Here is a 13,768-nt window from a genome sequence, read left to right as displayed (position 1 = left end):
ATTCTGCAAGCCAACTTCAAATCAGAGAGACAGCTAACATTTGAACACTGTTGCCCTCTGCACTGTTTACTCAGTTCTTTCATCTTTACTTTTTTAAAATATTTCCACACTGTTTTCTACTAAGCACTTTTTCCAGCCTCTGAACAAAGCTTAACTGTCAAGGATGGAGACACAGCCTCACAAAGATGTGCAGGTTAGGTGAATTGGCCAGGCTAAGTTACCCATCGTGTCCTGGGATGGTGGATGGGCAACGGGAAATACCAGATTATATGGATAGAATTGGAGTGGGGGCGAAGATGGGCATGGTGTGGTGGGTCTGGGTGGGATACTCTTCGGATGCTCGGTGTGGGTTCAATGGGCTGAATAGCCTGTTGCTATTCTATCGAGTTTCTGTGATGTGATGATACAATAGTGGTAGTGTCACTCCAGTAGTAATCCAACAGTTTGAGACAATAAAATAAGGGTTGTCTCAAATTTGTGTAGCTGATCTCAGACCACCCAGAGTGTAGATAACTGTGTTCCTGCAGCATCTATTTGGATCTTGCTATGGCAACGGCTGGAATTTAAATTCAATTACTGGATGTGGAATTCAAAACTAGCCTCACTAGTGGTGACCATGAAACTACTATTGAGTGTTGACAAACACCCACCTTGGTCTCTAATGTCCTTTGGGGAAGTCCTGGCCTACATGTGCCTCCTGATCCCCAGCAATGTGATTAGCTCTTTACTGAAATATCCAAGCAAGTCACTCAGTTTTTGGGGCAATTAGGAATGAGAAACAAATGGTTAGCAACACCCAATAACAAAATGTACCCCAGCAACACATTACAGTTCAATCTGCTCCATTTTCCTGATCAAAGCTTGACTGTGTTTGGAAGGTAATAATGGGACTGGGGTGGACCAAGTATGGTAAAGTCACCATCATCACTATAGGGCTGCTGTGTCATTAGATGCACACATACAACTGGTACAGGTATAATACAAGGGTCACCACACCTCAGGCAAGGGGAGTGGTTGAGGAGTTAAAACCTTGAAGATAATCTCAGCCAGTGCAGGCATTGAACTCATGCTGTTGGCATCGCTTTACATTGTAAGCCAGCTATCCATCTAACTGAGCTAACCAACTGCCCACAGACCCCATAAAATGGAATTGAAAGGTTAGATATCACTAGGTTAGATTTCCTCTGTTTGGACTCCTGAAAATGATCGGCGTTTATCATTTTATCTGCTGTGTGAGATGTGTAACTAAAGAATGTTTGAAAAGACGGACCCTCATGTTTGAAATGGAGGCTGTCTCAAATTTGTGCACCTTGTCTAGGACCACCCAGAGAGTGTGTAGCTCCAACCACTTTGTTTCAGCTACAGGCTTGTTAAAAATGTTCAAAGCGATGGAGTGTTCCTGGGAGCACTCACGTATCATGCAGCAGACATGGTGAAATTACACTTTCCACAGACGTCATTGTGCATGACCTTAAAACCAAGCAGCACGAATGGTATAACTTGGTTGTCAAACGGAGTGCCATGTGGGGAGGTGAGTGATGTGGGGCTGTTGTGGGACAGTTCAACAGATTTCTTGATTTATTCTTGATTTTAAATATCTAAGCTTGCTGTGCTCTCCCTTGATGGTCACCCAGGCCACCAATACAAACGAAGAGTGCAAAATTAGAGTTATGGAGTCAGACAGCATGGAAACAGACCCATCGGTCCAAATAGTCTACCCCAACCATGTTCCCAAACTAAATTAGCCCCACCTGCCTGTGTTTTGCCCATATCCCTCCAAAACCTTTCTATTTATGTACTTATCCAAATTTTAAATGTTGTAACTGCACCTGTATCCACCACTTCATCTGGCAGTTCGTTCCACACACTAATCACGCTCTGTGTAAAAAGGTTGTCCTCGTGTCCTTTTTAAATCTTTCTCCTCTCACCTTAAAAATATGCCCCCTAGTTTTGAACTCCCCCACCCTAGGCAAAAGACCTTTACTATTCATCTTATCTGTGCCCATCAAGATTTTATAAACCTCTATAAGGTCACCCCTCAATCTCCTACGTTCCAGTGAAAAAAGTCCCAACCTAATTTTATAACGTAAACCCTTCTTTCCTGGCAACATCTTACTGCAAGCTCATTCACCCCATTTCGTGAGCTTGATTGCCTGTTTCCCCTGGGTGGGAGGTTTCAAAATCTCTCCTTTTTGTTGCATAATTCTGACTAATTTGATGACACATTGTTTTGAATCCGTGATTAAAGTTATTACATTTTGGAGTAATGAGAGCATTTTATCACCAACAAAGAACAAGTTGCAACATTTTGTTTTCAAAATGTTTTATGAAGTGAATCCCAATGACTTGGAAAGTGCAGGATGTAATTATTTGTGGGAACGTAGGAGTGCATTTAAACCGTATGATCATAGCTGATGGTACAATTCAACAAATCAAATCTCAGAATGAAATCTGGTCTGATTGATCATAATCCTTTTTAATTCTAGTTAACTTGGTAGTCATTCATTGAAACAAGGCTGCAAAGGAACCAAAGGATTTTACTCAAAAAAATCCCCACACTATCTAGACATTGATCAAAATTGGAAAAGTATCAAACACCAATTAAAACAATTGTTTCTCCAACACTATCACTCTGTACCAATTCAAATCCAGGTAAATTACATACCTAAGTTTGATTTAACTGATTCATCCCAGTTTTTATCCTGTGAACTATGGAGTTTTTTTTGCACGAATACTATCAAAAGTGAGCTTAAACTTCTTCAGCTTCAAATATACTGAGGAATTCTAACCAAATGGTTTGAAAGTTTCACAAGTTAAACCTTTACACTGAGATAATTTATTTCCTTGACTTCTCTGCAAAGTCCCTTCTTTAGGACTCAGTCATCTCCTCTGGATTGCCTCTGTCTCGGTTTCCCAAACTGAAATCAGTCACTGAATATCTCAAACCGAAACAAAGCTAATTTTGTTTGCTTTTTGAAATTTTCAGAACACCAAAGGTGACTTTTCCTTCGTAATCCACTGCAATAAACACAATGTTGCACTCATACTGCAGGAGTTCCCTGTTTTCTGATAGATAGTGGAGAAGGTCACTGTTCCACAAGGACCTATTTATTGTTTTAAAATATTTAGAAAAGTAACCAACCCAAAAACACTGTTTTAAAATCTAAGTATAATAAATCAGGCACATTAACACCTTTCCTAACAGCTGGTTACATCAAGTTGCTTTCTTTTGGTCTCTCACTCTCTCGCTTCTCTCTGGCTCTCTCATTCTCTCTCTCTCCCTCTCTCTCTCTCTCTCTCTCTCTGACTATCTCTCTTGCTATTGAACTATCCCTTTTGTAATTCCTCTCTTGTGCTCTCTATCACTGTAAGCTTGTGCTGTCATGCTATTGCTCTCGCTCTTATATTTTCACGATATCTCTCTCCCACTCATTTGCTGTTTCTCATACAATCACCGACATTCTCCCTCATGCTGTCTCTGTGATTGCTATCTCTCACTCTAGTGCTCTGTCTCGCAGGACTTCTTTCACTGTCATGCTATTTCTCTCACACAGCCTCTCTGCGTCACACTATTTTTCACTCCCGCTCTTACTTGTTCTCTTTCTCTCACTCCATCCCTCATATATCTCCTTCGTCAGGTGATGAAGGAGCAGCACTCCGAAAGCTAGTGCTTCCAATTAAACCTGTTGGACTATAACCTGGTGTTGTGTGATTTTTAACTTTGTACACCCCTGTCCAACACCGGCATCTCCAAATCACAGCCCTTACTTGCTATTTCCCTCACCATATCTTTTTCACATTCCCCTCTTTTTTGCATGGTTTCCCTTTATCTCCCTCATGCTTTCTGTCTTCCTGTATCAAGCTCACATGTGCTGTCTCATTCTTGCATGTTTTCCTTCACTCTATCTTGCGCTCTCTTTCCCATAAATCTCTGTCTCACATGCTATCTCTCTTACTTGTTCTCTCTTTCACATGCTTTCTCTTGCATATTTTCTCTCACATTCTCCCTTGAGCATCCTTACGATAGCTCTCACACTATCTCTATTGCACGTTCTCGTTCCATCTCTATCTTCCCCCTCAGATGTAAACAGTGAATCCAGCTCCATTTTTAACACCTGGATTCTAATCCTGCTCTTCATCGACAGCTGGAGGTGGAAGCATTTAGTTACAGGTGGCTGAGACAAGTTAATAAATTGTTCATTTATTCTCAATTTCTATTTGGCATCCTGATATTAACTTTTGTAACTTGTGCCAAAACAGAATAAATCCAACATTTGAATTAGTGTAGTTTCCAAATCTGAGAAGTGTTGAGGTGATGATGTTCTTTTGACTCCTCAGACAGATAATATTGAAAACCTTCCTCTGGTTCAGAGGGGTTTGATGGGACTCTTCATCTCTCATTCTGTTTCCTGTCTAAACCATTTCTATCAACTTGAATTCATTAACAGCAACACTGGTTTAAGTTGAAGGTCTGTTTTTGTGTAGGGTTCTCTTCATTCCCAATGTGTATCTAAGCAGCATTCCTCTGACCCTGAGTTGGGACAGTTCCCTTTGTTTTCCCTCACTCTGCTTTCACTTGATGCTTAGAAAGTTTGACTAAATTCCATTCTCACCAATAGGAGTTGAATATTGAGACATTTCTTGAAGCTTCATATCAATGTCCGTGATTATGTCCTGAAGTCTTTGAAATGGGTATTTGTTTGTGTGTTACAACCCAGAATCTGACATTTTGGATGAACACACTGCAGGATTAGCCAAAACACCTCCAAGTGCATATAAAGTCTTCGAAATGAAGCTGTCAAACAAATACTTGACTTTATTAGGGATCAAGTTGTTAATTGAGGCTGCACATAGTTAACAAACCTTTGTCAATGAGAGTGTTTTTTTAAATCAGTGGACACTTAGAACACTTTCGATTTCATTTCCATATGTGTTCTGACATCTGCACATAGGGGACACTGGGTGAAATGGCTTGGAGGTTGTAAAGCCACAGAGAGTTGGGTGGGAAACATTTGTTGGTATTTCCCTCATCCAGTTGTTAATGCATTTGTATGGGGCAATAGGTTTGGGTGGAAGGTCATAAGTTGGCATGATAAATGAAGTGCTATTTTGGAATTTCCAGAACACCAAAGGTGACTTTCCCTAAAGCCTGCCTCTGCATCAGCGACTCCTTTGGTTGCCTCTGAAGGTTTCCAGGGCAATGGCAAGGTCAGCATTTGATACCCATCCCTCATCACCCCTAAACTGAGTGACCTGCAAGGCCTGTTTCAGAGGGCCGTTAAGAGCCACATTGCTGTTGCCCAGACTGGGTAAGGATGGCAGATTTTCTCTCCTGAAGGACGTGCATGACTCAGATGACAACTGAGACTAGCTTTCTGGCCATTGTCACAGAGATTACTTTCAATTTGTGATTTATTAGTTGAATTTTACTGGTGTTCCTTAGATACAGCACCTTCTAAACCATCCAGAAGGACAAGGGCAGCTGATACTTGAGAACATCACCAACTGCAAGTTCCCCTTCAAACCACTCACCATCCAAGCATGAAAATATATCACCATTTCTTCCAAATGGACTGCAGCAGTTCTAGAATGCAGCTCACCACCACCTTCTCAACTAGGGATGGGCAATAAATGCCGGCTCAGCCAGTGACACCCTTGTCACATGAATGAATTTTTAAAAAACTTAACTCTGTTTATTCCTGTGGTAGGATATGAAACCACATCCCTCACACCCCAGTCTTGGATTCCTGGATTCCCACTACTCCATCATCTCACCTGCTGGCTTGCTGATGTAATTTGCTACGTGAATTTTATTGGAAATTCTTTGTGCTTTGAACAAACAGGCTCACCTGGTAGCAGCTTTTGAGCAAAGTCTTGCTAACATGACAGGAAGATTGCAAAGTTTAACCATGACTGCTGAACAGAAGGTCAGTGTTGCCTGCCACCTGTTTAATTTGTGTACTGTGGTGTAATAAGCTTGGTTTATTGTGAGGATGGCTTGTTTTGGGACAAGTGGAAGTTTTACGAGATATGTGACTTCCAGAGTAAATTAGACCAGCTATCTTTGGTATTTTCTAATGAACCATTTCATAGATGTTGTTACACACCTCTAGTGCAAGTGGAATATGAACTCTGGTCTCCTGGCACAGAGATAGGGACACTACCACTGTAGCATGAGAACCCACCAGGTATCTTTAAGCAAAACATGTGACTATGAGCAGCTGCTGGAACAACAGGAAGGTGCATTAGATGTTGTTTCCCTTCCCCTAGGACTTTTTGTTTTTATTATGTCGACAACACATTATACCATACAACCAGTAAAGAGAAGTTTAATTCTAATGACACTACTTTGAATAATACAGTTTACAATTCAATTCGTGTATGTTTGCCACAATAAGCAGTACTTCAGCTTTGAGAAAAGCCAGGAAGTCAGTACAGTTAAACAAGACAATAATGAAATGGAGTATATTTTCATTTGTAAGGAATGTCTTAATACCTGCCATTTCTTCAATGTTCAGGATTCTGAACTTAATGAATTGCGAAAAACCATCGAACTGCTCAAGAAGCAGAATGCTGCAGCCCAAGCTGCAATCAATGGCGTCATCAACACACCAGAACTGTCCTGTAAAGGTAGGGACGTCTGTCAAAGAGTTATCATGTATTGCTTTAAGGAATTCTCTGCGAAGGATTGTTTGCAATGCTCTTACTCATACTTCCTGATGATAAATAATCACAGATCCACCCCACCAGTAAACAGTTGTGATATGTGAGGGTTGTAGAGTCCTTCCTTTTATCATCAGGCAAGTTTCCCAGTTTTAAACTATCTTTAACTAAAATGTCCTTTAGAATCAAACAGTCTCCCAGGTCTGAGCACAATGGAAATTCATTGTAATTAGCAAAGTTTTACCAAGATAATGTTTGCTTTACGGATTTTAGGCTTTTATTATATTTGTGTACAAGTCAATGTTACAACAAAAGTGAAAAGATAAGCAACATACATCTGTCCCTTTTTTGATTAACAAAGATCCATATCTTTCCTATCTCACCAAAATTAGTTATATCTGTTTTTGTCTTTTTTGATGTAAACCTACAAATCATTCACAAGGATTAGTGAAAAAAAACCATTGTTATTTGAAGATAAGACCAGATAATGTTCACTGGGAGACTATGATCCACATGTCTGACTAAGGTGGTGAATGATTTGACAGTGCTTTAAAATACAAATCCTTTAACAAACAAGATTAACACGCACCGTGTCACAATGTTGTCATTTCTATCTTTGGCCTGTGGTTACGTACAGGGGAGGTCATAGAGTCATAGAGATATACAGCATGGAAACAGACCCTTCGGTCCAACCCGTCCATGCCGACCAACCTAATCCCACCTTCCAGCACCCGGCCCATATCCCTCCAAACCCTTCCTATTCATATACCCATCCAAATGCCTCATAAATGTTGCAATTGTACTAGCCTCCACCACTTCCTCTGGCAGGTCATTCCATACACGTACCACCCTCTGTGTGAAAAAGGTGCCCCATAGGTCTCTTTTATATCTTTCCCCTCTCACCCTAAACTTATGCCCACTAGTTCTGGATTCCCCCACTCCAGGGAAAAGACTTTGCCAATTTATCCTATCCATGTCCCTCATGATTTTATAAACCTCTATGAGGTCACCCCTCAGCTCCGATGCTCCAGGGAAAACAGCCCAGCCTGTTCAGCCTCTCCCTATAGCTCAAATCCTCCAACCCTGGCAACATCCTTGTAAATCTTTTCTGAACCCTTTCAAGTTTCACAATATATTTCCGATAGGAAGGAGACCAGAATTGCACGCAGTATTCCAACAGTGGCCCTAACAAATGCCCTGTACAGGCGCAACATGACTTCTCAACTCCTGCACTCAATACTCTGATCAATAAAGGAAAGCATACCAAATGCCTTCTTCACTATCCTATCTACCTGCGACTCCACTTTCAAGGAGCTATGAACCTGCACTCCAAGGTCTCTTTGTTCAGCAACACTCCCTAGGACCTTACCATTAAGTGTATAAGTCCTGCTAAGATTAGCTTTCCCAAAATGCAGCACCTCGCATTTATCTGAATTAAACTCCATCTGCCACTTCTCAGCCCATTGGCCCATCTGGTCCAGATCCTGTTGTAATCTGAGGTAATCCTCTTCGCTGTCCACTACACCTCCAATTTTGGTGTCATCTGCAAATTTACTAACTGTACCTGTTATGCTCGCATCCAAATTATTTGTGTAAATGACAAAAATTAGAGGACCCAGCACCGATCCTTGTGGCACTCCACTGGTCACAGGCCTCCAGTCTGAAAACCAACCCTCCAACATCACCCTCTGTCTTCTACCTTTGAACCAGTTTTGTATCCAAATGGCTAGTTCTCCCTTTATTCCATGAGATCTAACCTTGCTATTCAGTCTCCCATGGGGAACCTTGTCGATCACCTTACTGAAATCCATATAGATCACATCTACCACTCTGTCCTCATCAATCCTCTTTGTTACTTCCTCAAAAAACTCAATCAAGTTTGTGAGACATGATTTCCCACGCACAAAGCCATGTTGACTATCCCTAATCAGTCCTTGCCTTTCCAAATACATGTACATCCTGTCCCTCAGAATTCCCTCCAACAACTTACCCACCACTGGCGTCAGGCTCACTGGTCTATAGTTCCCTGGCTTGTCCTTACCACCTTTCTTAAACAGTGGTGGCATTGTGGTAATGTTACCTGGCCCAGTAATGTAGAGACCCAGGCGAATGCTCTGGGAATATGGGTTTGAATCTCACCACAGCAGACAGTGCTTTTTGAACTCGGTTAGTAAATCTGGAATAAAAAACTCATCCATGGCAACCACAAAACTGTTGCCAAATGTTGTAACGCCCATCTGGTTCACTGATGTCCTTCAAGGAAGGAAATCTGCTGTCCTTGGCTGGGATAGCCTACATGTGAGTCCAGCAATATGGCTGACACTTAACGACCCTCTCGGTGATTTAGACAGTGTGAGTTCTGATGCCTCTGAAATTTCCTCACAGCCGGAAATGGTACATCCCAGTCAGCAGATCTGAGGATTCGGAGGCAGCACTCATCAGACAGTGTGTCCAGTGTGAACAGTGCCACCAGCCATTCCAGCGTGGGCAGTAGTGCAGAGGTCGATTCCAAGAAAAAGAAGAAGAAGAACTGGGTAAGTCCATGGTTTTAAAGTTTGAGGGTGTTTTTCAAATTAAGCTTCGGTCCATAGTCCCCTTCACAAATCCACAAATGATCCAGGTCATGTTTACAACTCCAGGGAGTTTTATTTTTGTGGACTTGATACAGGTATGAACATAATGTAAAACAAGGAGATTGTTATAATTGTTAAGTAGTGCCATGTTGAGCTACAAATGCAAAGTGTGTTGCTTTCTGACAATATGGTGATTATATATTTCACCCAGATATTTTTGCATAAGATTTTGATCATTTCTTTGGTGAAGCAAGGTTTGATTTCTTTCTCACATTGGTGCCTCTAAGATTTCCTGATTGACAGTTTCTCCAAATTAGGATTAATCAACAGAGGCAAACAAAAATGATTAGTCAGAGAAGGCAAAATAGATAAAAGCAAATTAATTGAATAATTATTATAATGTGTTACAATTGAGCATGCTTGGTCTTGGATAATCTGTAGTGAATACAAAATTCTAAACACAGGTCTGGTGAGAACAAGGTATCACAGACTAATTCAGTGAATCCTATCTGCACTATTAGCTGGTAAACTGCATGCCTTAAACACTGGACTCTGTGACTTAAGTTGCAGTATCTCAGCACCATGGTTATTCTGTTATTTTCATGGTTACCTCAGTATTTATGTTTACTTTCTTCCTTGCACATATAACCAGGTACCTCCATGTGTAGATACAGATGCAGATTATCTCCATGGTTGTGTAATAGGTTTTGCACTTTAACCGTATTGGAGTTCTGAGGCTTCTGCCCACCCCTCAATCTGAAAGGTTCTATTATCATGAAACAATGCAGCTCTGATTTTATTGTTGTGGGGCTATGTCTCTGCTCACCATGTTGTCACAAAACATCCCAGTTGTCTACATGGTCCCATCCATTCACTTTGAGACAAGACCAATAGCCTGTGGAACTGCAGGCACAGGATCTACGACTCTCTGAGTCTTTCTGGCTCCTTCAAGGATCTTGGAACATGAAAATGTCAGTCACAGAATTTGGGTTTTTTGGCCTTTTTACGAAGTTGAGTTTGAATTGCCAATTTATAACATTGTTTAGTAAGGCGACATTGTAAGAAGGCATTCCAGGTATCTGTAAGGGACCTGTTAGATGGTGTGTGGATCTATAGGTATGAGTAATCAATCTGTTCATGTGTTTGTTGACACCACTATAACTTCATTGTGCAGAAAGTTGCGCATTCATTATGTTGGCTGCTTGGTTTGTGTCCAAATTCTTGTGAAATCTTAGAGTAATATTCTTAATGGTGAGCATTTTGGGTCATTAATAGTTCAGAAAGGGTTACCTACATGTAATAATTTAATGTTTTGATATTCATTTTATGATTTATTTTGTCTGATAGCAAACTTCATCTTGTTGCATGTTGTTTAGTTAAGACCCATTATGTCCGTTAAATGATTGTTTATGTAGATATAATAAATACCACTAAAATTTCATTAGGAAATAATGTTATTGTGATGTGTGCATTTTAAGAACTATTCTAACCTTCTCCTGTTAGTGTAGCTCTGATCACTTAGAATATACAGCTCGTAATTGAATCCCAACAGGAAATGATGTATTCATTTCCCTTCTGGTCATAATTGGTTTGCCAGTTCTACATTGCTGCAAATAAATTCCAGAAAGGATCCCAAGTTTTCACAGTACTGTGGAAACTAGATCTTTATTTGTCCAAAAGCAAAATTGAGCAGATGCTGGATTTCTGAAGTGAAAGCAGAAAGTGATAGAGATGCTCAGCAGATCAGGCAGTATCTGTGAAGCAAGAAACAGAATTAAGGTTTCATTAACTCTTGATTTTCTCTGTACAGATGCTGCTTAACCTGCTGAGGTATTTCTGCTTTTATTTTGTCGAGTTGGCTTGCTCGCAGCCACTCTCACCATTGGCATTTTGTAGAATTTATTTATCAAATAGATTTTTTACTTTGTTCAAAATTAAAATTAGCTTGTTGTCTTCTCTTCTTTTTCCCTGTGCTTGCACACTTCATGGCAGGTTTATGAGGTAAGTATAACCTTGTACTTGCAGATCACCTTAAATCTAGCATGACATAATAAACCCTTGGTCAGCACAGAAATCAGGAAACAGTTAAATGGAGAGGTTCTTACCAACTTCCCTCTGTGTGTGCTTGATGATGTGTCCCCTTCTGTACTGCAGTGGCAATACTACTACTTCAGCATGCCTTAATTTTCACATCATAATTTCAGATAAGTAATTCACACCAGTATTTCATAAATGTTAAGTCATTCCTCAAGAATGCTGTTGCACACTGTGTGGATGTGGAAAATTTTTAACATGAGCTGCTTTGAAGTGTTACAGTAAAATCCAAGAAGTCTCTTTCTTTAATGTGGAATATGTCGGGTTCCCCTTCCTTGGCTGTTGAGAGAGATACATAATTAGACCAGGTCCCCTTGGTGAAGAGGTGCAAATGAATGGAAGGGAGGAAATAACTCTACACGCTGTAGCATTGAGCATAAGAAGATATGTATGTCTGCAGGTAGTCTTGTGATTTTTTTTCTGAGTGGTTTGATGTAACAAGGTCAAAGAAACCCGAAATAATGGTGAGAAAGGGAATGAAGTTGAGTGTAATCTTCAGCTTATTAATGTATAGAAAGATTTTGAGACAGTTTAATCATATAATATAGAGTAATATTTCGAAAAATGGTTTTTGATGATACCTCTTTGAATCCTTTTTATGATATTTAAACTTTAATGTAATCAGTTTGGTTTCTTTCAGAGGATGTGGACTGTTCCAGCATTTATTACTTATCCCAAGTTGCTATTGTGAAGTTGTAAATGAGCTGCCTTCTTGAACTGTTAATTAATTCATCATGTCACGTTATAACATTTCATCCTTTAATAAAGGTAACAAAGTTAGATGAATGCTGATGTATTTAGAGCAGGGGGTCAGTTTTATCCCTCGGACAGGAGGGGTGGTGATGGATTTGGCTGGTGATAAGAGCACCTTGGAGTGTGGGGTGGATTATGTGTCCACAATAGGTTTCTGAGGCCAGAAAGAGCATTCACGTTGATACATTGGAATAAGTTTTCTGCCTGATAAGGTCCATGAGGAAGCCCCAGGGAAGCATGGCTGGTCATGTATGGCCCAAGGCGCTAGACCACAATTGCCCAGTTGCCATCCATTGGACGAGCAACATAGAATTGGCATTTTCAGTCAGATTAATGTCACTAATGAGACATATTGCAGCAGTGTTTGGATACTTTCAACTCTTTGCTGACTTTCATCCTTACATAAGCACAGCAGTCTTCTTTGTTGCTGTGAAGTGGGTAAGACTGGCAAAATTCACCAGACTCTAAACTATAAAACTGCAATTTCTGAATCCCAGTGTCAACTGAACACTTGTACATTTCTGCGAGTAGATGTTTGAAAGTTTGTGTCTGGGTGACAAGAGAATTTGAGTTGGGGTGCGAAGATCCATGTCTACCTTGCAAAGTGTAACTACTGGCTACGCAGTGGGTAGACAGCACCACTCTTGATGCATCCTTAGAGATGTCTTCAGTATTGACCGAAATTTCAATTCTGGCTTTTATGAGGGAATTTTCTCTGAATCATACATAAATCCAGGCATTATTGTTGTCGCAAATCATTTCAATGTTGCGTTTTCAATGCTTCTTGTTTGTTTGGAGTGTGCCGTGATGTGCTTCTCATCATGATGTGTTTTTTTTTGGTTGCCTGTCTAATATTCTAACCCAGTGGGAACTTTCAGAGGGATTTAACCTACTCACCTTGGGGGAAAAAAATGTTGAAATGTACTTTACCCATGTTATGATCAGAATTATCAGACAAAGTAGTTACATTAAGTGAAAAATGCTTCAAAACAAGTCGTTAAGGTTGAAGTGTAGTCCACCTTAATATCGCAGCAAACTGTTGGCAGCCAATGTGAGATTCAATCTTAATTCTTTTCTCTCAGATTATGGATGACAGTCGAAGATGAACTACTAAGGGCAAATTTTTCTTGTGATATTCTGGTTTATAAAGTTGTGGTTTTAAGTAATACCTTAATATGAGGTTAGACTCAAGGCAATCATGTTGCGAGTACAAATTCATTATTTGAGAAGCATTTAGAGAGGTACATGGATGCCATAGATATGGAGGGATATGGACCAACGGCTGGCAAATGGGACTAATGGACAGCATGGGTAAGTTGGGCCGAAGGGTCTATTTCCATGCTGTAGACCTCAATGACTCTATGGCTCTACGTTGAAGACATTGTCACTTTTTATGTCATGTGCTAAGTCAGGTATTAGTTGCCTGGCGAATCTCCCGATAGCTCCGTCATGTTATCAGGAGATTGGTGGTAAGCCTGAGAATGGTCTTCATCACGGTTCATCCACAATTTCCACTGATGTGGAAGCAGGAGATTAACACCTGTTCTCCTTTTTGTCATGCTTTCTGTAAGTGGTTGATGCAAGAAAGGGAGAGGTATCTTTCTTCATGCCAGAGAGCCACCTGTAAGCTCATTACTGTGTGACCTATGCACGATTTTAGTATATTCTGCAAAATGTGTGGAACA

At 40.4% G+C, this 13,768-nt stretch overlaps 1 protein-coding gene across 7 annotated transcripts in view; it reads left to right on the top strand.

Moving 5' to 3' along the window:
• The window catches only part of nav2a (neuron navigator 2a), a 590,475-nt gene that overhangs the window by 534,446 nt on the left and 42,261 nt on the right, over positions 1-13,768 (top strand). For all 7 annotated transcript variants that reach the window (XM_060839109.1, XM_060839107.1, XM_060839106.1 and 4 more), the window contains 3 exons: positions 5,844-5,927; positions 6,519-6,630; positions 9,049-9,197. In XM_060839109.1, coding sequence (XP_060695092.1) covers positions 5,844-5,927; positions 6,519-6,630; positions 9,049-9,197 — 345 coding nt within the window. The remainder of the gene's footprint in view (positions 1-5,843; positions 5,928-6,518; positions 6,631-9,048; positions 9,198-13,768) is intronic.

Source organism: Hemiscyllium ocellatum, chromosome 18 (genome assembly GCF_020745735.1).
Source record: "Hemiscyllium ocellatum isolate sHemOce1 chromosome 18, sHemOce1.pat.X.cur, whole genome shotgun sequence".
In the NCBI taxonomy this organism is placed as follows: domain Eukaryota; kingdom Metazoa; phylum Chordata; class Chondrichthyes; order Orectolobiformes; family Hemiscylliidae; genus Hemiscyllium; species Hemiscyllium ocellatum.
Note: the sequence above shows the minus strand (reverse complement) of the source record. Positions and strands in the feature narration are given on the sequence as shown.